Source organism: Brachyhypopomus gauderio, chromosome 13 (assembly GCF_052324685.1).
Source record: "Brachyhypopomus gauderio isolate BG-103 chromosome 13, BGAUD_0.2, whole genome shotgun sequence".
NCBI classification, from domain to species: domain Eukaryota; kingdom Metazoa; phylum Chordata; class Actinopteri; order Gymnotiformes; family Hypopomidae; genus Brachyhypopomus; species Brachyhypopomus gauderio.
The window spans coordinates 17,860,373-17,885,281 of NC_135223.1; the positions used below are offsets into that span (position 1 = coordinate 17,860,373).

The window sequence follows — 24,909 nt, forward strand, 5'->3', positions numbered from 1 at the left end:
ATTCCTGTTATGGTATTTTAAAAAGTTAGTCACATTTTTTTCCCCAAACTATTCACATAACATGGAAAAACGTCTTGCTTTCACCACCGTTTCTCTTTGTACTCTCATTTTTTAAAACTATTAGTGTGATTGTTTTATGTTCTGAATTGTCCAGAATTGGGATACATACCAGCTGTCATGTTAACATGACACTGTGGAAGTTATTGTGTAAAATTTATTTTGTAACATCCTATCCAACTGTGTATTCTAATGTGAATATCTTGTAAAGAAAAAAAAATTGTGTGGAAAGCTAAGCTGAATCACAAGAGGAACCGAGTTAAAAAGATAACACAATACACCATCCAACATCATTGAGGCTTAATTTATATTGTATTACATTTTATTACAGTTGGAGTTTCAGGTTTTATACAGCTTTTCATCAATATATTGGTTATGGATTATATGCGTACTGAAATAGTCATGTTAACACCCTCATGTAATTTCCAATCATGTTTGCTCTCTCTTCACTTCTTCCCTGTCCCAAGTTGAATGCTTTTGAGAGACTTTTTGTTTCTTTGATGTAACATCTAATTCGCTTATGCGTTTATGTACACCAAATGTCAATAAAGAATCATTTATAATGTATGTTTTACACCAGATCAAAATGTATTGTAGCAGCAGGGTGAGTAGTAAAAAATATATCGTCGTTCCCTATCTGACCAGCAGGGGGTTTAATCGCAAGACGCGATAAAAAGTCGCTATTTGGGAGTGCCATTCAAAACACTTAAAATACTTAAAATCATATGTATCTATGGGTTTTACTTTCATTTTCGCATACATTTATAATATCCAAACGCACAATAAATTATTTATGTATTCATTGTGTTAAAGGTTAAACATTTAAAGACGTTTTAAATTATTTATATTTGAAATATTGGCACAGCGCCTGCAGGGAAACCCCCAATACAAAAAGCTCCGCCCTACTTGGACGATCGACTTGTCAATCAAAGCTGTTACCACGGCGACCGAAATCAAAGCTAGCTTGCAAAGCTACTGAGGTTGTGGACGAACCCATCAGTTTGTAACAGACTCTCAAGAGAAACTTTAAACAAAGATGGAAGTTTCAGTTTTGGCTTTTTCATGAAGTTTAATTATTTATTGCTCGTTACGTCGACCAACTCGAAGACTGTTGTTCTAGTAAAGCCTGGAATTGACCTATATTTTCCCGTATAGTGATTTAAGTGAATATTGGATTAGTTAGTTAGCTGGTCAGCTACTTTGCGAGGAACTGTTCGAGAAGCTTCCAGCCAGAACTAACGTTAAATCCTGTGGGCTGGCTGGCTAGTTAGCCAGCTGGTTAACTCGGTCATTTACGTTAAAAGTAACTTTCCACCGTGCGCTGCGTCGTCCAAACCGCCGCTATGATTCCCGACTGTCTGCCTCGGACCGCTGAGGCTCGGAACCGAACGGGGTGCCACGGTCAAACGGCTGAGTCCAATCAGAACCGGTCCGGTTTACTCTGCGAGGTCAGAAGTGTCATCAAGAACGAGATATTCACAGAGCACTACGACCTCATACCGGGGAAAGAACTGGGCAGGTATGCACATCATTAACGGTGGCTCATTAAAGTTGCCTCGTTTAGGCGTTTATTAAAAGTCGTGTAGGCTGTTTAATGTCAGATTGCAAACGTTTTGTCTTACAGATATGGTGATCTTTCTAATATATGAGTTGAGGGACTATTATTAAGTTAGTACTCCAGTTTTCTAACATGTAAAAGGTTGTTTACTTTTCTAGAGAGGGATGCTAGGGAATACAGTCAGTCCAGCTACTCAGTTTTTTGTTCTATTGCTTTTTGTTGAACCAGATAAAAATGCGTGATGTGAAGTTGCAGCAGCAACAAACTGATGAAAAAGAATTTCTGGCCAACCTTACCTAAGCTCTGCCTAACCTTACCTTAGCCTAAAGTTTGTGTACACAGTGAAACCTCCACTGACTTAAGACTGAGCTACTTGACAAACACACACACACCATCACTCAAGTTGCCTTAAAAATACATAAATGACGATGGCTGAGTTTTTCATGCAGTGAACTTGAGCTGATTGTGCTGTCTTATCAATGGTAAATGGCTTCCATTTGAAGGCTCCCTGCTCAGATACCAGTGTGCTGTGGCTTTGAAGTTTATGTCAGTCTTGTGGGCTGAGTAGGTGTTTGGATAATTAAGGAGCTTTTAGGAATGAAAAATACACAAAATCCATATGTGCCTGAATTTCACAGACAAACATTAGAATTATATGCATGATTCATATGGGCTTTCAACCCAAATTTGTATCTTTAGGCCTACATAATGAAGGCTCTCCATAAACAAAATATAGCCTAGTGGTTATTGGATCAATTAGCTGGCCAATCACCACTAATGGATAAAGGTTTAAATGTGTAACTACTAGTTGTCCGTGAGGGCAAAGCTTGAGAAAACTTTGAGGACATCGCTATGCTGACATCTTCCAGGTTTACAAAGCTTTCAGTCCAGTTTCCCCAATGGTAATCTTGAGTTCTTGAAACAGGTCAGGTCATGAGCCGAGTGCACTGATTGGCTTTCCTGGTCTTGTTTTTGGATGTGCGTGGACATGTGACAGCCTCCCTCTGAACTTGAAAGTTTCATTTCGGGATTTCAGGACCTACTAAAGAAACAGTCATGCCTCTTATTTCATTGAAATATAGTTCGTAACTTTTATACCATGAAGAATGTTGGTCTACTCTTAAGAAAACAAGTTTGGTTGCTTTTAGTGCATCATGTGAATTAAATTTGTTTCAATAACAGTACAGAATAAAATACATATAAAGTTTCAAAAATAGAAGGTTAGAAAGTTAGAAACACATAAAAGTATCAATTACTGCATTCATTTTTGTATCTGTCTGTGTTCTTCACACCAGGGATCATATAATCTAGACAAAACCACAGCTGGAAAGTGATTCATTAGTCATTTTCTTTTTTTTTTTCTCCATTTCTTTATTTGTCATATTTGTATTTTTCATAAGAAAAACCCATCATTAAAACATCATTAAAAATTAAATAAAAAAATAAATATTAAAAGTTAATAATAATAAAAATCACAATACATATCTAATCAGAGTAAGTTACATAAAGCATAAAGCAGTCAGAGGTCCATAAGTGGTTCCCAAATTTTCTGAAAGATATTTCCTTTGTCCTTTAGACAGTAAGTAAGCTGTTAGTCATTTCTTTTTTATATACAAGTAAATGATGAATCAACTATGAGCTGCTCCATGTTCAATTATATACTATAATCATTAATTTAAAATATTTTAACTCCTGTATCCCTGAACAGTTTGGTTTAATTTCTGTCATGTTGGTTTAGCCTCACATTTGTGGTATAGCTTACAACAAACAGAGTCTTGAATGCTGCACTGTAAATCTTGGACATGCACATGGTTTAATAATTTTGCAAGCTGATTCCTGGAGGGAGAGGAAGGAAGTTAAAGTGTCTAGATTCTTGGCTAGCTCAGTGGATTGAGGTAATTCATATATTTTCGATCATATAAAAGATTCATTAAAGTTATTAAGAAATTTAATTGAAATATAGCCTATTTCCAGGCTTACCTTAAGCAGATTTATAGTTGTAATTTATCAGACCAGGTTAAGAGTCATTGAGACTTTCACATTTAGACCATCAGACATTACTACCAAAAGCTCAGTAAACATTAAAAGAACAGAACTGAATTAAAAGAGTAGGATAGAATTGCAGATTGGCTCACACTGATATGGGAATGATTTTCAATTTGGCTTAAAACATTTGGGGGGAAAAATATTAATGAGGTATTAACTGTATTTTTATTTAGCTGTTGAGCCCTGCCTGTGTACTGGTGGAAATATGTGCTCTGCCATGATGATTCTCACTGTGTACAAAGCGTGAGGTGAAATGAGAGAAACCATGTGGTTTCTTGATGCTCAAATATGGATAATTGCAGGGCCGCCAGACTGCATTCCACTACTTAGGGAACACCCAGTCTCGTCGGATCAGGTCCAGTGCACTACTGTTGCACACTACTGTTGGCTCAAAAACACCTTTGCATAAGGTTTGTGGGAACTGGGACCACATTCTGCAAGCCACAGAATAGACCTGGTCTAATCTGATCTGAGTTCTTTGTAAATTGAGATGTATAATTTTGTGTGCAAACATTTTGGTGAGCCCTTATCCAGCCATATCTAACGTTCCAAAGTTCTTATGCTGCTGGGTACATAGTTGTAAATGGCAGCCTGTCATTAGAATGCATTAGCACTACTTAGAGTCTAAGCTGCAATCAAAAAAACTTGACTCAGTTTTCCAGCGAAGTATTTGTGCTTATTTTTCAATGTGTTGCATGAACTTTGTCCCATCACTCTTTTACTTCATTTATTAGACTTATTTGCATGACCTACTAGGTGATTTACTAGCACAACGAAGATGAGATTTACACATCTAATAATTGGCTTCACTTACTGATGTAAAAACAGTAATGGTGCATCCTCTGAGACAGAATATTTTCTTTTGTACTCCAAGTGTGATGTATCTGTGTGAATTGCACTGAAAGTCAGAAGAGAATATAAAGGAAGTTCATTCTAAGACACTAAGTAGAACCAGTTGAAAACATTTACTGTGTTTGTAATGTTTGTACTTTAGGAGCCATCACCAGTCCTAACTTCATAACAACCTTGATTCCCAGTCGACAGTATCTCCTGAAGAACCTGCCATCAGAATCTTTTCATGTAATGAATGAGAGTGTTTCAGATACTCAGTTTGGTTATTTCCTTCTGGAGGTTTAAAAGTCGGGAGTGGCCTGACAACGTATCATTTACAGTAGTGCTGCAACTAACCACTGTTTTGGTTGAATAATCTATTGATTATTGACTTGTGACTAATCTTTTCTGATTGTTGGTTGTCTGTTTGTTGGTCACAGAGTGGACATGCATGCATAGATGGCACTGGCAATTTTTACAAATTTTATTATAGTAAACTTGTGCACTCAGCAGCAACTCATTGTCCATCTGTAAATATCACCATGACGGCACAAAGTTTATGATTATACATTTAGGAGTACTTTATCTGTCATTCAAAGAAAAAAAAGCTCATGTCCGTACAGAAGCTGAGAATGCTTTGGATTAAAGTAAGTGGAAGACTGCACTCACAGACATTGTTACAGTTCCCATGGGAATCCTCGTTTCCAGAATATTTTTTGCTTTGTCCCAATACCCATGGATTAAGTTTCTACTATCCCCATTACTGTGTAGCTCTCTAGTATGTTCAATGGCAAAATAATTCACCGATCAAAGCAATATGTATTTCAAATTATTAGAGCCCATAACATGAAGTAACATGGTTAGATTTGACCTTAACATCAGCTGGATAACTGATTGAGCCAGACAAGGGTTCAGAGAGCTGACGTTCCTCCTCTTCAGATGCTCCAGCATAACTGATATCTTCCCACACACTTTTTTTGTTTGAGGTTTTTAAGTTGTTTTTCACTTCCCTGCATTGAAGTGCCTAATCACAATGCAATAAGCATTGTTTAGAGCATTTCAGTCACCAACTAATCAACAGTTAAACCGCTTAATTTGACCGTCAGCTATGCCAATTATTCACTTCGCACCTAATGTAGTTTTGCGCTTTGTACAGGGGACACGCAACCAACTGCCATTTGGTACCCAATCCAGATATCTTCCCAGATTTTGCGTCAAGAGATTCTCGTCAAGACTGTGACTATTGCGAATTCTGCTCATGGGATTAGTACCACTGTGTGCTAATTGGAACTCGATTGGCATTATGCATCTTCCTGGCTGTTTTGTTGAGAACAATTTTTCACAGAACATTCCAGAGGTCATCTGACCCCTCAAGGGCTGTTCATAAAAGAAGAATCTCTGTCAGCTTTAATTAAGGGCAGGCACTCCAGAGTTATTTGGGAGGGCTTTGTTTACTGCCTGTACTCCTCCTAGTCTGGTCATGGTCTAAAGTGGCGTGTCATCAGCTGAAAATGTCTCACCCTCCCCTCGAAATCTCCAGACCTCTCTGGATGGAGTTTGAGAGTCTGTCGGATGTGTGCAGTGTGCTCCTTTTTACTTTCGCCACAGGCCCCCCTCTTCTTTTCCCTGCCTCCCATCACGTTTCGGAACCCCATCTTTGCACCCTCACTCTTGCAGAAAGGGTCTCTGTCTCGGCCTTGACAGCTGAGAGGGATACCATGACATCACTGCGCCACTTCTCACTTTGTTTGAGTCTCCGGTCCCGATGGCAACATCTGCGCTGCACCATGGTAACAGGCAGAGGGTGAAGAAAGGGAAAGGCGGCCATCTGAAAGCCCAGTTTATTATTTGAGGACTGCTGGTGAGCTCCCTCCTCCCTGAGCGTCAGAACAAAGTTATGGTCCCCATCGCTGGGTGGCTGAGACTGCAATGTTAAACTTCCTCTCCAACTTCCTGATTACAGTTGACCAGAAAACAGGAGATGCAAAGAAATGCCTTATTTGGTTTTGTTGATACTATGCAGGCCAATATTATTATTGTTGTTGTTACTGTTAATGTTATTATTAACAAGACCATTCTAACTGCTTTTTCAAATTTGCATGGCTGATTTTACAAGATTGCTTTGTGAATAAGCTGACCCGAGAGAATGACGTAATGAAGTTTATGCTTGAAACAAGTAATCTGTCCTTTTTGTTCATTATTACCACCGTGTATCAGAGAGACAGGCCAAACAACTGTGTACACAGGGACATAGTTGAAGTAATGCCCTCTTCTTAGGTATTCAAAAAATGTGTGCCTGGAGACCATGTGAATAGGACCGTCTCACTCTGCTGAGGTCACATGTCAGAGTTCATTACTTGTCTGTGTCATAGCCACAGAGTAAACAGGCATGTGGTTTCAGTCTAGGAGCCTTTTACCTTTTAGGGGAAAGGGGTTTTAGCCATACCTTTTTGTTTCTTGTTCCTTTTGCTTCCGTCACCATATCTATACTTCATTATTTAAACTGTTTCTAGGCACAAGCTTAAGTGTATGAAATAGCACATTGCATGGTGTGCCTGAGTATATTGTATGCACAATCGCGGAGTTATCTAAAGGATGATTTCACTCATCCATAAATGAATAGCATTGTTAAACCTTTGTTTGATGAAAGAAAGTGTTACATGAAGTAGAATGTAACCACCCCCCCCAAATCATAGCCTGGATCACTCTGTCTAATGTATTGTAGCTGAACATTTGTGGATGTAATGTGCCACTTGTCTTTGACTGACATAACTGCATTGTCAATAGGTAGCATGCATAGTGACGTGAGATTTTCTCCAGAAAGTGTAAATGAAGTACGTCCTTCAGCTGGACAGTGTCAGAATGTCTACTTCCTGACATCATGTCTCTAACACATCCCCGTCAGACTCCTTGTCTGGCCTCTGTCTTATGGAATTCATCTGTCAGCATCCTTAAAGTTCGCTGAGACTAGCCGTCACCCCACGATCACCTTTTCTTAAGGGGAAGAGGTCCGTGCTCTTCTAAATTTGAAAGTTGTCAGAAGCCTCCTGTCCAGACAGTGCGTAACTGCAAAGGGTATTGGGGGTAGACAAATTAGATCCTTCAAGTTGTTGCTGTGCCTTTATGATAAAGGATCTTAAATAAGCATGAATTCTTTACATTCCTCTTTATTTTCATATTTGCTGGGTATTGCATTTTGACTTTAAAGAAGAGCTGATGGCGCTCTGTTTGGAATTCTTTCGTTAATGAGGTGAAAAAAATTCTCGGCGCTTGGCAAACTAGCAAACCTTGGCCAGTTGCCCTATTCTATATTGAATGCCCTGCTGGCGCTGTGTGCCACTTCAGCAGAGTGCCTGGATCAGCACGGCATCCATAAGGAGTTGCGAGAGGAAAGACACTTGTCTTTAGGTTATTACACACAACCTGAGCCAAGTGCTAAAGCAGCACAGTTCCCAAGCAAATGTTCCAGAGTTGACTTTTGGCCTCCTCGCTGCTTTAAAGCTGTGGTATATTGTCATGGATAAGTTTCCTAAAGCATCACGGCACAAAGATAATAAAACGGTCAAGTGAATGTCACGTTCAATATTTCTGTTTTATAAGGGAGACCTTTTGTAATGCTTTTAGACAGATTGGCCTAGAACATCTGCTCTTGAGTATGACTGTGGCATCTCCAAGACGGTGACCCATCGCTCAACCCCACAGCACACATTGTGATTCTGCACACATGAAAGTCATCTTTCAGAGTGTCTTTGTGACGCTGCAGGCCCATTTTAAAGTCTCAGGCACAGCATTGCCAACTGCCTTTGCAGCAGTCCTGAGCCTTAACTTGCCATCACTCAAGACTGGTTAACCACAGTTCACATTTAGAATGCCTCCGAATTATGGGAGACTCGTATCTGGACAAATATCTCACTCGTATCATTGCACGTTTCTTAAAATCACAGCTTTCATAGTCTGGTTCTGCTACTAGTGGCTGCTTTCATAACTGCCACATTGTTCATGCATTGTATAGCTCTGTTGCTAATGCCGAACATAAAATTAAGCTATTGTTAAATACCACCTCCGATCCAAATAATTCTTGTGTACACAAGGAGTTCTCCATAGTGATTGTCATGTCTTGCATAGTCAGTTCAGTTGCCGACCTCCTGAAGCAGTGGGCTTTATGTATAGAGACCCTTTACTATATGTGTGCTGAGCATTTTTGCTTTTAAGGGCGTACTAACACTAGGCTCTGTGATCCGGGCCCGGGCACGGTTGCCTGCCGAAGCACGGTTCGTTTGGCTAGTGTGAGCGCTCCAACCGTGCCCGGGCCCGGATCAGTTAACCGTGCTCGGGCCCACTTGAAGAGGTGGGCCAGGACACGATTCATGTGGACTCGGGCACGGTTCGCTTCTAGTGTGAGCGCTATCCGTGCCCGGGCCCGCTTGGTGCCTCGTCTGATTGGTTCATTTCGCTGGAACTCAAACATGACGTCAGTGATGCGACGCTCACGTTAAACAGTCATAGCGGCAAAGCGATTAGCAGACAATCGTTGTGTTAAATTATCGATAAATCTGTGCTTGCACCGTGTTTCTGCACTCCCAAAACGACTTCAAAAATACAATAAAAAGAGAATCGTGAACTCCATAGTGTTGTGCGAGCGCGCTTTTTTTTCCAAATAAAGTCACGTTGTGGTGACGTAAGCGTGCTCGGGCCGGGTTGATGAAGCCAGTGTGAGTGCAGGCCGGAGGGGGAGTGGGGAGGGGGGATAACCGGGCCCCAGCACGGAACCAGCAAACCGTGCCTAGTGTGAGTACGCCCTAAGATACAGTCTTGAGCAGCAGGGTCCAGATTAACACTGCTGTAGGAATGATGGTGTAGTGTAACACTGCTGTCAAGGACAATGAAAGCCTATTGGATTTTCAAAGAGGCAGAAGGTTCCACAAAGCTCCTGAGTCTCTTGGCCTCAATCATAGTGATTAGAGAGTGATCTGCTTGCACTGCGTTATGAATACAGACTATTATTAGCCAGTGTTGTTGCCTGCTCCCTGGTAATGTCAGGGGACTTGCACACAACTGAAACTGGGTGATGAACTTAAACCTAATAGAATAAAGATTGACCAATAGATATTTGCTGAATTTGAGATCATGCAACAGCACCTCTCAAAGCAAAGCATAAACAAAAACAAAAAAACAAAATACAATAGAGAATAGTTAAATTACAATAGAGTTTTAATACGATGGTCAACACCTTTATCCAGCTAATCTATTTGGCTTCAAGGAGAAATGTATGATTTCTTATGCAACACTTTAATATTCCATTTAACTTTATTTACCTTCCTTAAGCATAAACCATATGTATCCCACTCCTGGACCACTCCAGTGCCTGACTGGGACACCACTGGGTGTGCAGTCTGTAGCCCACTCCAGTGCCTGACTGGGATACCACTGGGTGTGTAGTCTGTAGCCCACTCCAGTGCCTGACTGGGACACCACTGGGTGTGCAGTCTGTAGCCCACTCCAGTGCCTGACTGGGACACCACTGGGTGTGCAGTCTGTAGCCCACTCCAGTGCCTGACTGGGACACCACTGGGTGTGCAGTCTGTAGCCCACTCCAGTGCCTGACTGGGACACCACTGGGTGTGCAGTCTGTAGCCCACTCCAGTGCCTGACTGGGACACCACTGGGTGTGCAGTCTGTAGCCCACTCCAGTGCCTGACTGGGACATGGGCTGGGTGTGCAGTCACTGCAGCTGGTACGCTTTCTACCAAGACCATTTTTAAGCAGCCAGGCATTTAACAGATAGATTACCAGCATGCATCAAGATAAGGCATCGTGCTGCGCTCTGGACTCTGGATTAATGAATTCATTGTTTGGGGGAATGTACCATTGCTATTTTTAAGGACTCATTCTGAGTACACAAGGTCATGGTACTTTCTGGTCTTTTGCTTTGAAATCAAATCTGTGTTTTGAGCCAAACCTACTTGTGCACTATATAATTAGTACTCTGTAAAACCAGTACATTTATGAACCCATCAAATATTGAAAATCATGTACGAAATCCAGGTCTCTTCCTGACGGGGCATTTGAGTTGAACTGAAGATCCAGTAATGCCCCCTCCAACACCTTACATTGCTAACATGTAAAACAGCTTTGGCTTCAGAACAAGAAGCCCCATCATGGCCCTCGCCCATTTGTGTCTGGGTTTGAGCGTTGGCGATTTGAAAGTGCACTGAGGAGCGAAGACTCTGCTGAGTGTGAATGTGTGTGGCGTGCGGTTTGGGGGAGGAGGTCAGCTCAGGACTGTATGATTCGGGGTGTCCTCAGTCAGGGACACAGTGGCTCATTGGCTCTTTCAGGAAGCCAAATCTTCTTTGTGCTTTTCTTGGCTAATCTTGTGTTTAGGCTGAGTGTGTGTGTGTGTGTGTGTGTGTGTGTGTGTGTGTGTGTGTGTGTGTGTGTGTGTGTGTGTGTGTGTGTGTGTGTGTGGAGGTGTGTGTGGAGGTGTGTGTGTGGAGGTGTGTGTGTGAGTTAATGAAAGAGTTTCACGTACCAAATTATTCAGGCAGTGTTAACCGTGTGTTTGACTCTGGCTTTTATTCTAGCTGGCTGCACAGTAAATCAGTCCTAGACGTGTTCAAGTAGGGATTTGTCTTCTGACAGCTTTATTCCAGGGTCAACTTCCAGGTCTAACTTCCAGTTTCAGTCTTTTTGTTCAAATAAACTATCAGGCTATCACAAGGTTAAATCAACACCCATAATAAAATAATAATGGAAGGTCAGTTTCTCATACCAAGATGAGATGTCTCAGTTGTTTATCCATCCATCTGATCTATCCATCATTTTTCCATTAATTAATGTCTTTTTACCCTTGATATCTTATCATTGCATCTTCTTGTTGGGATGCTAAAGATGTACTATAGGACATTTCAGTACAGGTTGTCATCTTGATTAGCAACTTTGTAATGAGAGGTCCCCTGGGCAACATCTACTGTTTGTGTGTTTCTCATTCGTGGTTATGCACCCTTTAAACGTTCTATCCTAAAAGTGGGTCACCCACCCCCAAATAGGGTACTTGATTAAGAAGAACAAGGGGGGAAAGGGGCCTTGGGATGATTTCATTCTGTAAAAATGCCAGAGGGACAAAGACACATTCAGCCCTGATGATAACAAGTGTGCCATCTTTAGATATTCAACACTACCACCCCCCACATACACCCTTTTACCATCATTAAGCTGTCCAGTTCATTCAATAACAGGGAGAGAGGGAGGGAGGGAGGGAGGGTGAGAGTATCTTTTGAAACTGGCTTTAAACTTTTAAAAGCAGGACTAGATGTGTGTGTGTGTGTGTGTGTGTGTGTGTGTGTGTGTGTGTGTGTGTGTGTGTGTGTGTGTGTGTGTGTGTGTGTGTGTGTGTGTGTGTGTGTGTGTGTGTGTGTAACCAGCCATAGCTAACCAGATGCATTAGCCATGGATAAATGCAACTTTCTTCATGTTTATATTATTTATAAATGTAATTATATTAAAATAAGAAATATAATTTATTCATTCATTAGACTACACATCTAAGGCTTTTTCATCCATGCATCAAAATAAGGAACAGGGATTGCTGTCTTGTTTTTCTTCATAATTGTTTTTCATCCTGTGTTTTTTGAGGCACAATTCTAACTAACTAACTACACTGGTCATTATTAATACCTTCAGGCATCCAGTTCCAGCTGTTTGGTCTGATTTGTCAGGCTAGCAGGGCTGCACCACTCCAAACCATAAGGGATTCAGTCTGAAGTCCAGGAGCAGTACATTTTAAGCACTGCACTGCCCGTCTTCAGCAGTCTATATCAAAAGACATTGACTCCCATTTTTCTCTCTGTTTTCACTCCTCTCCTCACTCTCAGAGGGAAGTTTGCAGTGGTGAAGAAGTGTGTGGAGAGGAGCAGCGGCCGTGAGTATGCTGCCAAGTTCATGAGGAAGAGGAGGAAGGGTCAAGACTGCCGAGCAGAGATCATTCATGAGATAGCCGTGCTAGAGCTGGCTGCTTCCTGCCACAGAGTCGTCAGTCTCCATGAGGTCTACGAGCTGCCCAGTGAGATGGTGCTCGTGCTGGAGTTGTGAGTACACACACCACCAAACACACACACAAACAGATGGCTGTTATGACCCTTCACCTCTAAATTCACACAGCATTTGCTTCGGTTGCTTTTGCTAACTGTGACTCAGCAGAGGTAAATTTATCAACCAAAAAGATGAGGCAGATCTTTGTCAGCGGTGTGTGCTTTGATGATAAAAGCAAAAACAGGATTAAAATGCAGTACAGGAACAAACACCTTGACTAAATTTTTTTGCATTTCATCCTCATAAATGCAAATGCTAAAAAGCCAAAGACGCATATTGACTGTTAGGCTGTGTATGTTGGTTAGTGTCCAGGTCTCGTATGGTTTATTAGAGCATAACAATATTATGGTAAATTATACTCATGCATTTCAAATAACAGTCACCTGCTACACAACATATGGTCTATTTTGTAGTCATACACCTTATTGCATTTGAGCAATTCATTGTTTCCAGTCCTAGATATATAGATAAATCAGTTATTGCAGAGCCTCGTGTACTGTTGGCTGAAAGCATAAATCAGAATGTGTGTACATAGTTATCAAGGCAATAAAGCCAGAGCCAGCTGGAGGGCCAGAGGACAAGATGGATGTGGAGAACCAGATACACTGAATCACATGACTGAGAGATGAAGCTGAAATCTGTGCTAAAAAAGAACTAGAGAAAGGAGAGTTAAACTGAGAGAAACGCCCTATCTGTAAAGCCCAGGGCGATGCACGAGAACGCCTCAGTGACCTGATGATATTCCAGGAACACACAGCACACCCTGTGTTCGGCCCACACACACACACCCTGGTAAAAAGGCTCCAGTTCCTCTTACTGACTTAAGCTAGGAGCAGTGGTGGGCCCTCACAGACAGTGTGGCAAACTGGGTTCCTCCATAGTCACACGCTGAGCTGTAGGACAGTGTGTCTCCAGGCTCTAGAAACAGGAACCAGTTCACACATACACATTACAGTGTGGTGCAGCTGTTGTATCATTAGGAATTCTCTCGCCCACATTTTTTACAACAGGGATATTTGATGATTTGACTGTGTAGTGTTGATCGTCCAGCCCAGCTGGTCTGCTTTCTTAGCTTCCTAGTACCATGGGAAGCGCAGTACATTTGCAGACTTCTTTTTTTCTTTTTGTATAAAGTGGGTCACAGATTTCTGGCACCAAGCCTGTTGCGCTCATGCCACTGTTTGGTTCAACTCAAAATATAGGTCAGGGTTTTGCTTGGGTCTTTTAAATAATTGTGGTGTTCCATTTATTTATTTAAAAGCCATTCCACTCCATGATATACTCTGTGTGTGTGAGATACTGAGCAAGAGCGAGATAAAGTTATCAGTGAGAGTGTGAGAAAAGAGAACACGAACAGCAAGGTCATACATTAGCAATGTACCTGTCCAAACGAGAGGGAAGGTGTGTGTCCACAGTGTGTCCAGTGACGTGTTTACACAACCATCTGTGAGGTCTGTGGCTCCTGTTGGGCTGCAGGTCTGGGAGGGTTGGGTAACGCTTCTCTTTCAGCTCCTTCCTGTCAGAGCAGGGTCATTCACTTCCTCTCACCCACCAGTGAATGGCATGCACTCAGTTGGCTAGTGTTCAAGGCCATAGTCTACCCACCCTCACAGCCCTTCCTCTGCAGCTGCTGGCTTTCTGATGGGAGCCGCACACTGAAATCATTGGACTGGAATTCCATTTTTCTAGGGTGCTGTTCTCATGCCCGACTGTACTGCCACTATCAATTTTAAACCTACAAAAATACCCTAGAAAATTCTGGGATTATTAGAATACTTTCAAGCTTTGCTGAAAGTACTCAATTGTCACCCACGTGTCTGTGTGTGTCTGTGTGTGTGTGTGTGTGTGTGTGTGTGTGTGTGTGTGTGTGTGTGTGTGTGTGTGTTTGAGAGAGAGGGAGATCTTATTGTAGAGTGCACAGATGTTATTCGTCCTTTAATATGATGTGAAACCTGTTGAATGTGCTTTTTATATCCACCTGTAATATATACAGCCTGCCCTCTGCCTGCCTGGTCACTCACCCATTCTCCTTTTTGGCCACTGCATTAATGTTTAAGTGGGCTCAGCTGTGGCATTAGAGTCAGAAAGTGGCTGACTGCAGGAAACGTGCTGTGTTCTGCTGAAGCCCCTCCATCATGTGCCACCTTCTGCAGTAGTGGCTTGAACACACACCCACAGGGCCTGCAACATGCAAGCTTGCACCTTTGCAACCCAGCTTGAACACACTTTACTGCCTTTTGTTTAATTGGACCCTGGAACTTAAGTCCACTGAGAACCTTGCTTTAAACTAAATCATTACATTAAGAAATCTTTAATACTTGGAAATCTTTAATACTCTTTAATACTTGGTTTTAATATTTAAAGACAATATGAAACACCTCAGCCATACTTGCAGTGATGATTGTGCACATTTAGGAAATACCAAAATAAAATTTGTTTTTTGTTCTGTTCAACCTTGTTCCTCAGGGATCCTTGTTAAGCAACTAAGTCATCATTGTGAAGCCATGTGACAATACAGTAAATAGTTTGATCTGATCCCTGGGAGACATTATTAGGAGGGTAAGTTATTGACTCTCTAGAATGTTAAGGCAAGTCCAATGACAGCCCTTACCTCAGCTTCTCATAATGAACCTGAGCGATTGGGTCAATCACTGCTGTGGTAATGTCTCGGTTGTAATGTTGGAGACAGTCATTCTTCTTTTTTATATGAATGCGAAAAACTTGATTTTCTGTAACCAGATGATTGAGGAACATGACAGTGATGCTTTGCTCTGTATGTGTGTGTGTGTGTGTGTGTGTGTGTGTTTCTGTTTCTCTGGTCATGTGATTTTTCCTTTCATTAGTACATAATATTCTAGACATGTCCCTTAATTCTGATTCTCCGGCTATTTGCTGGTTTTAAAACTCCAAACTCTAAAACAGACATTTGTCAGCAGAAGCCTTTTTTTGGTTTTGTTCAGGGAAGTGGAATGAGATTCTTTTTTTCTTTCTTTCTTTCATGAAGATTGAATAATGAGAGTTAATGATAATATTTATTAAAAAGCTGATTGTCAACTCCTTCCTCCTCTCAGTTGAATATTTTGGGGCACAGGGGTGATTTGGGGGAGCGGAGAGGAAGGGTGGGATGTGGCTTTGGATGACGGTCAAACCACAATGATAGAAGGCTATTCATGGTAAACAGCGGATGGCTGGCTGTGGGGGTGGGGAGGGGGGCTTCGTCAGGCCGGGCTTAGGAACGTGCCCTCATTGCACCAAGGGCTCCAGCTGGGAGTTCATAATGTCAGTGGGCTCTGTAGCAGCACGTGAGCGTCCAAACCGTGTCCAGCAGCCTGCAGAGAGGGGGGCAGAGAGGACAAGGGAGGCAGAATGGAAGTGAGGGAGGGCTATAATCCTCAGAGCCAGGGAGAGAGAGCCCTCCTTCAAAGCACTCATTTCCTGTACCTCTCAGGCATTAGCTCCCACTTTGTACTAGCCCCCTTGGTTAGTGGTTTTATTAATAACTTTGTGTGTATGTGTCATTGTTCTTATTAACTATAGTGCATTTTGTGCTATTTATGTGTCATTGTGTATTATAAACTTTAGTCACCACCCAGATATTGTAAGCATGTACCTTGTCCCTGGGGGCTGTGTGTGTGTGTGTGTGTGTGTGTGTGTGTGTGTGTGTTGGGGGGGGGGCTACTTGGGTCTTGTCTCACTGCTTGGATGGACCTAGTGCTTATTGCTTGATCCTCTGCTGCAATGATTAATGTGCTAATGTTTAGTCGTGCCTTTTCCACCTATTGACAGGATTGTCTTATGTCCGCTAACTGTGCTATCTGCTGGTGCTAAATTACATGGAGGGGATTATCCTGCCATGGCATATTCTCTGCTTTCATGGTGACCACTTCCCCATCTGCATAAGACACTCCATCATCAGCTTAGCCATGGCCATTGCTTGGATGTAATCACAGATGTATTCATGTATGTTGCATGCATCACCCCAGACAGTGGATCTTGAGTGGAGTGGAGGGTGAGTTCTGGTCTTGAGGTTGGCTGCTCACAGCTCTTCTTTAGGCCAACTTATTGTGGCGGCTGGGTAATGTTTTGACTGGCTGGTGTTTATGATTGCTTTGTTCCTGACTCAAGGACCTGCCTTACCCTGTGTAGGTCTTGGATGTACTTTTCATTTCTGCCTCATGTTCCCATGTGTACTGGAGAATCCCCAGGAATTTGTAGCTGTCCTCACGGTCCATTGATGATCTGTTACCTTTGTCCTGGTCACTTTTCCTCTTTTAACCATCAAAGGCTCTTATGGTCTTACTGTCTTGATGCAGAGGAAGACATTCTGTGCACAGCAGAAAGTCACATGCTTTCATGCTTTCTTTTATTGGATCCATACAACACTTTTTCTTAGGTTAGTCTGGTCTTAGAATCCTGGTTGACCATTTACATCCATCAGGTGTAGGTGCTTTTAGCATCTGGTGGTTCAACCAATCCCCTTGTAAGAGGAGCTTGTGCACTTTCATATATGCTTATTCAGTTTGGTGGTGAGTATTCCTGTTAAGTGTGTGCGTCCGTGTGTGTGTGTGCGTCCGTGTGTGTGTGCGCGTCCGTGTGTGTGTGCGTGTGTGTGTGTGTATGCACAGGCAAGTCTAGATTCACATGTTTTTAATAAATCTGTGTCTAATTCAGTGGGTGGTGAGTGAATATTCAGTATACATTATAGGTCGGCCATTCAGTTTATTTGAGTTCCTAGTGAAATTAGGTCACTTTAGGATTTTGCTCTTTTTTCTTAATGGCAAATCTCAGTGCCTAAAAACAGGGTCAGTTTTTCAGTCAGGCCTCTGCCACTAATTTGAGAATACAGAGCATAAAGGATCTTGTATCTCAACTCATGCAGATCTTTAACAACAAATTTTGTTATAGAAAAGACATTCTAGTCCAATAAGGAAATACTTTATATAGTTATTAAAAGTGAACAGTGGAACAGTGAGTAGTCAATTTCTTCAGTTTGAGAAATTTTATAGTAAATCCACTGTTCATACAGGCAGTTAATGTTATTTTGTATATAAAAAAGTTAACTTGGAGACCCAGTCTAGAACCAGAGTGCCCTAGTATAACTAGCTCACCCCTGGTCATATTCTTAAGATTTATAAAAACAAAATATCAAGATGGAGGAAACACTTCGTCATCTGTCTCTGCATTTCATTAATGTTCTGCGTTATGCACATGGTGCTGTCTAAAGCCAAGTGATGGAAGTTCATAGTTCATACACTGCAGGCACAATGCCAACACAACTTGTTTCTGTTGTTTCTTCCTACATGGTGAGGAAAGCAGAACAACCGTGATCCATAGGTGACATTCAAGCCTTTATGGAGACACATGGTCTTGCCCAGAAGAATGCAGTGGGTGTACAGTCAAGGAGTTTGGCCTGGGTGGGGAATACCCAAATATGAGACACACCCACTGACTAGAAGGTTTTGCCCAGCTACAGCTGCATTTAGCCCAGTCCTGCTCAACTGCCCGGCCCACAGGCTCTAACATTTGCGATACTGTGTCAGGATGTGGTACACTGTGATGATGTACCCATTTATATATTTGGGATTTGTATATTCCCACAGATAACATACCGTTTGTTATTTCTCGGTACTATAGAGCACCATATCTTGATATGAGAGAGGTGTTCACTATTAGCGATACATGGTTGTCTTAATTTACGTACTGATTTTCATGAAGGTAAGTATGGTATGTTGCAAAACTTGAGAACTTGTAGGACCTGATCTGAGAACATAATGTCTATTTTATGTTGTTGTATTTGTGATTTAAGAATCTGAATTAAACTTTTTATGCTTAAAAATTCACATTGGAAAATGTGCCCCCACAACCCTCTGCTCCCTTAATTCAATAATTCACACTTCTTATCTAATGTGTTAGGTTGGGTGGTGTGAGCAGTGACCCTCTCCCCCCCACCCCCTGCCCCACACACACAAAAGAGAAATTGATTTCACCACTGATTCTCACAACTTTTATTTTTCACATTTGAAGTCACAGTGAAAGTCATAAATGTGTGGACGGGCAAATGTTAAGAAATTTATTACAATAATTCATTTTTGGCTCTGCAATCGCAAGTTGTAGAATTCACAACAAACTTAAATGATTCTTACAGTTTTGGTAAGTTATTCTAATGTAAACATGATTAACTTAATAATGTAATTTGTTTCAATGGAAACATTTTGGTAACATTAGCTAATAAAAATGCTTTTTGCATTCAGCATTAGGTTAGCTTTAAACAGTAACCAGGACTGGTGTTTACCCTACCTATTGCTGAATGCAAAAGACATAATCACTGTTGTGTAATGTCATTAACATGAAAATGCATTAGCGAATAAGTTGACCTCAGCTACATAACTAGCTAACTAGTGAGCATGCAAGCATCGTCAAACATAAAATCTAAAGTTAGGCCAAATGTATGTGTGCAATTGCCCAAAATGCATTCATGTACAAATAAATACTTGCATTTGTCTTTCTGTTCCTTCACATTCATGTTTTCTCTTTTAAACCTAGTTTACATTTAGAAAGTTTTCGGTGAGTTAAAAGTGTAACATTTACATTCAGGTTTTATTATACAACGTCTAAAGTCAATTCAAGTCCAGATTTTATATTACAAATTTCAGATCAGGTCCTACAAGTTCTCAAGCTTTGAAACATAATTACCTCCAGAGTTTTCCCCCGTTAGGGATTCGTAATCATATTTTCCTTCACTGCACATAAAAATGCCAATATTGAAACTTTCATTTGACTTTGCATATCTTTCCTAAATATGACAAAATCTTTGTCATTCTTCATGGATCTGAGAACAATGTGGACATGTTGCTGCTTATAGCCCTTCAGTGAAGTTAGTTATAATCTCAGTCATTTGTAAGCCACATTTGTTGCATAAAAACAGCCCTTACATTGTGACTGCACATGTGTTCAAATGTGTGTGCATGTGTAGCAAGTCCCTTCATATTACTAGCTAGCCCTTACCCTACCAAAACCATGACCTACCTATGAATTGGCTACAACTTTTTTTCCACCCACCTTTTTTCCTTTTTGTAGGGGTCCAAACACCATTTTGTCCTATAGACATGAAACTTGGGTCAGTAAGTAGTAGTCTATTGTTTTGTTTTCAGAACACAAATAGTGTCGGTGCTCTTTGACTGCTTTCTCAATCATTTCAGTTTCTAAATTGCATGTCACTGATTGATTTCTATTTTCTCCCAACCAGAAAAAAAATGACGATGCTTAGTTCATTCTCCCCAGCTTAACATACTTGCTGAAAACAACTTCTTGAAGGGCTCCAGCTAAGCCCACTTCAGTCTGATTTAATGTTACCTTTACTGGACTTTTATGCTATATAACAAGTTTGACTACTTTCTAGATAGGGTTCGAGCCCAGGGATCTGCCTGCAGCTCTGTTTTGTTGTTCCCTGCTTTTGCTTAGCTTCCCCTGCTTTCAGTCTGGGGCTGAGAGTCTTAAGGCTTGGCATTTCTCAGCTATAATTACTGTGGCATTCCACTGGAGCCTTTGCCTTTTTCTGCATCTTTAGAGGGCAGAGAGACACAGGCCAGCTCTGAATCCCATCATGGTCTACTGTTGCCCCAGTGCTAATGACTTTTCCCTGCCAGCTGTCTGTGTTCTACTGAGGCTGCTTTTCAGTTGTTTGATAAACACTGCAGTACATTTCAAATCTTCATATAAAGCTTAAGCCAATACTGTATAGAGTTTGAACACTCCTTTTTAGGGCTGGTTTTGCTAATCTCAGAGTTTATGTTGATTGAATAAGTTTAGCTTTACCCTCTGGTGGGCATGTCAACCTATAAGGATGCCCAAAGCATTCGAATGACTCCCACACTCCATCCTTATTCACTTCAAACACTACATTAGCCAATACTGATATTTATTCTTAGTTTGAAAGCTACAGTCAGCCACTACAACTGACAAGTGTGCGATCCCTTTTTCAGTGATGTAAAAAGACTATCCTTGCTAAACATGCAGAATTAATTTATAGGTTATTAACCAATAAAATGTTACATTTTATGATTCTAAAACGGGTTTCATTTAAGTGCCTCAAGTTTTAGCAGTCATTAACACAACAAAGCCATGCTTTGCTCAGTCAAAAGTCTTAGTTTATTTGAAAGATTTTACCATTGATTTATTACCGTCTCAGCTCTGAATACAAACTTTGGTACAAGCTCATGACTTTGTGAAATTGGCCCAAACGGCTAACTAATAAATCTGGGTTATAGTATAGCTGTTTAAAACTTACTCTAGCTCCTAGCTCCCTGGCCTAGGATCAGTTTTCCACTCATTGAACAAAGTGCGGACACGTCTGGAGGAACTGAAGATTGCTCTGGGTGCTTTATATAATTATATACTATACACTATAATTTGTTATAAACTATAATTTATTATGGAGAGATGGGCTTTTACGTAGAGCGGTTCGGTGTGCTAAGTGCAAGTGCTGTGATGGCATCTTGCGGTCACGGCCATTGCCAGGGTCAGGGTCGTGGAGAGAAGCTGGTGGAACTGGATTACAGGCAGCATAAGAGGAAAATATGCACACAGTCATTTTGCATGTATGTGTAATTCTTTACACGTACAAGTTTATTTCATAAAAGAGCAAACCCACATTCACATAGGACTAGCACTTATTTCTCATTATCTGCATTTCACAAATCAATGCATCTGTCTTATTCTGTCTAAATATGCCATATTGCAATATGGTTTTTCTCTAATCCATCCATTCTAAAACCAATAGCCACTAGTACCCAACAAGAGAAAGTTGTGTGTAGGGCTATTGATAGTCTTCATCAGCCTCAGCCATGTGTCAGAGGTTATTCATTCTCTTGTGGGCAAGTGGTAACCTAATTTGGCATGCTGTCTGCTTTGAAGGCAAGTAACAGGATGACCAGTGACATTGTGACTGCCTGAGTATGAGTTCTTCTGGGAATACATTCACTTTGATTTATTCAGCAACCATAGCTGACAGAAGCCCATTGTAACTGGGCTGACTGTTTTATGTCTAATTTTACACGGGACTAGGTATTAGATATAGGTTTAGATATTAGAACAAATAAACTGTATTCTTTTATTGTATTTATGTGAACACTACACTTCCTTTCTCTTAACCTTGCTGTTTGAGTATGTACGTATTTCCATGATCCTCTCATGGAGGGACACACAACGGCAGGGTGCAGGACGTCTGACAGAACAGATGATTTATAAAGCATCTGTTTCATTGGTAATATTTCAAGTTAAACGCATCATGGTCAAGGCTTTATCACTGAGCAGTTTCCATACCTTCAAAGGAAAAACCAGGTGGTCCAGAGGCAATAAATGCATATTAGAAATGTGAATTATAACTAACCCGACTACATGAATTCCAACAATTAAAGAGACTACGTGTTTGTGTGTGTGTGTGTGTGTGTGTGTGTGGCACAGTGCTGCTGGTGGGGAGATCTTTAATCAGTGTGTGGCAGAGAGGGATGAGGCCTTTAAGGAAGGGGATGTGAAGCGGCTGATGAGGCAGATCCTGGAGGGTGTTGCTTTCCTTCACAGCAATAACGTGGTTCATCTGGACCTGAAGGTAATGTGTGTGTGTGTGTGTGTGTGTGTGTGTGTGTGTGTGTGTGTGTGTGTGTGTGTGTGTGTGTGTGTGTGTGTGATTAGCTTTTGAAACTGGCTTTAAACTTTTAAAAGCAGGACTAGATAGACTTTGATGTCCACCTAGTGGTCAGTTGTTGAAAATGCACCTTTTTGCTAAAGGAACTACATAACTACACATTGCTATATTCAAAAATAATGATAATCGGCAAAAAACCACAAGTGTTAGGCAAGTATTTGTTGACAATGCAGGGACAAAGTGTAGCAAATGCAAATTATAGTAAATATCCTGTTTTAATTTTTACATGCAGCTCCTATCAATCAACTCACACTTCTATCCTATTATTATTATTACTTTTTTGAAAAATCTCTTCAGCCACAAAACATTCTCCTGACCAGTGATGACCCTCTTGGGGACATTAAGGTCGTGGACTTCGGCCTGTCAAGGATGGTGTGCAATAGCCAAGAAATCAGAGAGATTATGGGTACACCAGAGTATGTCGGTAGGTTCTACACACATCATAAATTAGATAAATGAAACAAACATGTCAAATGGAATAAAAAGAAGCATCATATCTATTCCTTTCTGTTTGTCCACCTTCCTTCCAGCACCAGAAGTTCTGAATTATGAGCCAATAAGCACAGCCACAGACATGTGGTGAGTCCGCTCTATCAGGTAGTCACAGAAGCCCATGACTAATGCACTTCAGTGATGCAACTAATGAAAGGTGGTGTGTAAACCACCACATTCCGTAGCTCATTAGCTTTTTCTACTACTACAACATTGAGCGTGATCACATCACATGACCAGGTGCTTGTAAGCCCCTCTGCATACTCTGACCCTGTTTTCATTTTGGACTCTGCTTAGGAGTATTGGTGTCCTTGCCTACGTGATGTTGACTGGCATCTCCCCATTCCTGGGGGATGATAAGCAAGAAACCTTTCTGAACATCTCCCAGATTAACGTCAGCTACACAGAGGAGGAGCTCCAGCAGCTAGATAAAGCTGCCATCCACTTCATCAAGATGCTGCTCATCAAGGACCCTGAGTATGAAGAATGACCACACAGCTGAACCCATATGGACACACTATGAGCATAGCTACATTTAGTAAAAATAATCGTGCAAAATGGTGCTCTTGCTCTAAGTGCTAGTCTTAGCTGGATCAGTGCCAAGAGTGCATTAGAACGTGTGTTGAAAGCAGACTCCGTTCTGTTCACACAGGAACCGTGCCACTGCTGAGGAGTGCCTGAACCACCCATGGCTCCAAGCACAGGAACAACACGCTGCAAAGGAGATGGTGAAGCAGAAGAATGTCCTCACCTCCGTCCCTGAGCCAGTCAGCACAGGGATTTCCCCTCCGCAGGCAGAGGAGGAAGTGGAGGGAGAAGGCAGAGTAACGGAGGAGCTCATAGTCATGGCTGCCTACACTCTGGGCCAGTGCCGGCAGTCCTCAGAGAAGGAGGACTTGACCTCAGAGCAGAAGGCCATCTCTAAGCGCTTCAAATTCCAAGAGTCCTTCCCATCTCTCCAGGAGGTGCCGGGAGAATTCATCTACTGAATCACGCATTGGCCACCCAGCCCCTAAGCTCCAACTAAGACCGCACTTCAAAGTTGTTGTTTGTTTGTTTTTGCTGTTGATTTGTCATATTTCTATGCACCTCGTTTTTTTAACCTTGAAAAGCAACTTGTGTTTTTTTTTTTATTATTATTGTTATTATTATTATTATGGGAGGTTTTATTTGTCCCAATATATTTGTGCTGCTTTACCTATTCGTGCTTATGTTACTAAAAACTAAGCCTTGCTGTGGTACATGTCATCTTTATTCCTTTTATTGTTATTGTTTGGGGTGCCATGCTTGAAATCTGTGACGATGTGGGCCATGAACTAAATCTAATTTTTCCTTCAATCCATTCTTCTGTTTCCTTGCTTCATTTGATTACTCTTCCTTTAACATCTCTGTGACTGTCGTTTTTACAGGAGGATGTTAGGTAGGGCAGATGGAATAATATGTAAATGAAAGAAACTTTTAAGAGTAAACATTATTTTAAAGCCATTGTGTGCATTTTGACCAAGACTGGGGTGTTCCAATTGGGACATTCCTGGGGTAATCTAGCCATAACATTTTTCCCTTTACACAATGTATATTGATTTTTTTTTATGCCTGTTAGTTATGCCTGTAAATTGATTGGTCAGCATAAATAGTATATCTTTTGAATCACATGTTTGAATGTGACTGCCAAGATATTGTTAATAAAAGTTCCTTTCTGAGCTTTCTATGGACATTAATTGGGAATGCTGGCAAGGTAACTGCAGGAAGTCTGAGTGAGTGTAAGCTGAAGTCCATGCTGCAGTGAGTCTGGTGTTAACAGGACTAGGCACGCAGCTGTAAAGAGGAATAAATGATGAGTACCTCTAGTTTCTGCAAAATGCGGTGAGTAGTGTAGAGAATAGGTGCTCACTCCAGACTATTTACCATTGTTTCTACACCAGGACTTTCATGTTTCCTTCTGATAAAGTTACCTAAGCTGCACTATAAGGAAATGTGATGTACTAAGGGCACTGTAGACGTGTTTTCTTTTTCTTTTTTTTCTTTTTTTACTGTGCACGTGAATAAACCTTATAAATCTGCCAGAAAACATCGTGGGTGTTTTATATTCAATCAGGTTCAATTTTACATTTCCGTTTGAAACGCAGATTGC

General features: G+C 41.2%; 1 protein-coding gene across 1 annotated transcript; it reads left to right on the forward strand.

Moving 5' to 3' along the window:
* The first annotated feature begins 1,001 nt into the window (after nucleotides 1–1,001).
* stk17a (serine/threonine kinase 17a) lies at nucleotides 1,002–24,846 on the forward strand. Its single transcript, XM_076971371.1, has 7 exons — nucleotides 1,002–1,576; nucleotides 12,367–12,579; nucleotides 22,046–22,190; nucleotides 22,584–22,710; nucleotides 22,817–22,865; nucleotides 23,076–23,255; nucleotides 23,431–24,846. The coding sequence occupies exons 1-7, from the start codon at nucleotides 1,401–1,403 to the stop codon at nucleotides 23,765–23,767; spliced, it is 1,227 nt and encodes a 408-aa protein (XP_076827486.1). The 5' UTR covers nucleotides 1,002–1,400; the 3' UTR covers nucleotides 23,768–24,846.
* The last annotated feature ends 63 nt before the right edge of the window (nucleotides 24,847–24,909 follow it).

Excerpts from the sequence above, each read along its gene's own strand:
- stk17a (XM_076971371.1), top strand. The coding sequence starts at position 1,401 with ATGATTCCCGACTGTCTGCCTCGGACCGCTGAGGCTCGGAACCGAACG. Across the intron at positions 12,580-22,045 it reads ATGGTGCTCGTGCTGGAGTT|TGCTGCTGGTGGGGAGATCT; the intron begins GTGAGTACACAC and ends TGTGTGGCACAG. Across the intron at positions 23,256-23,430 it reads CTGCTCATCAAGGACCCTGA|GAACCGTGCCACTGCTGAGG; the intron begins GTATGAAGAATG and ends CTGTTCACACAG.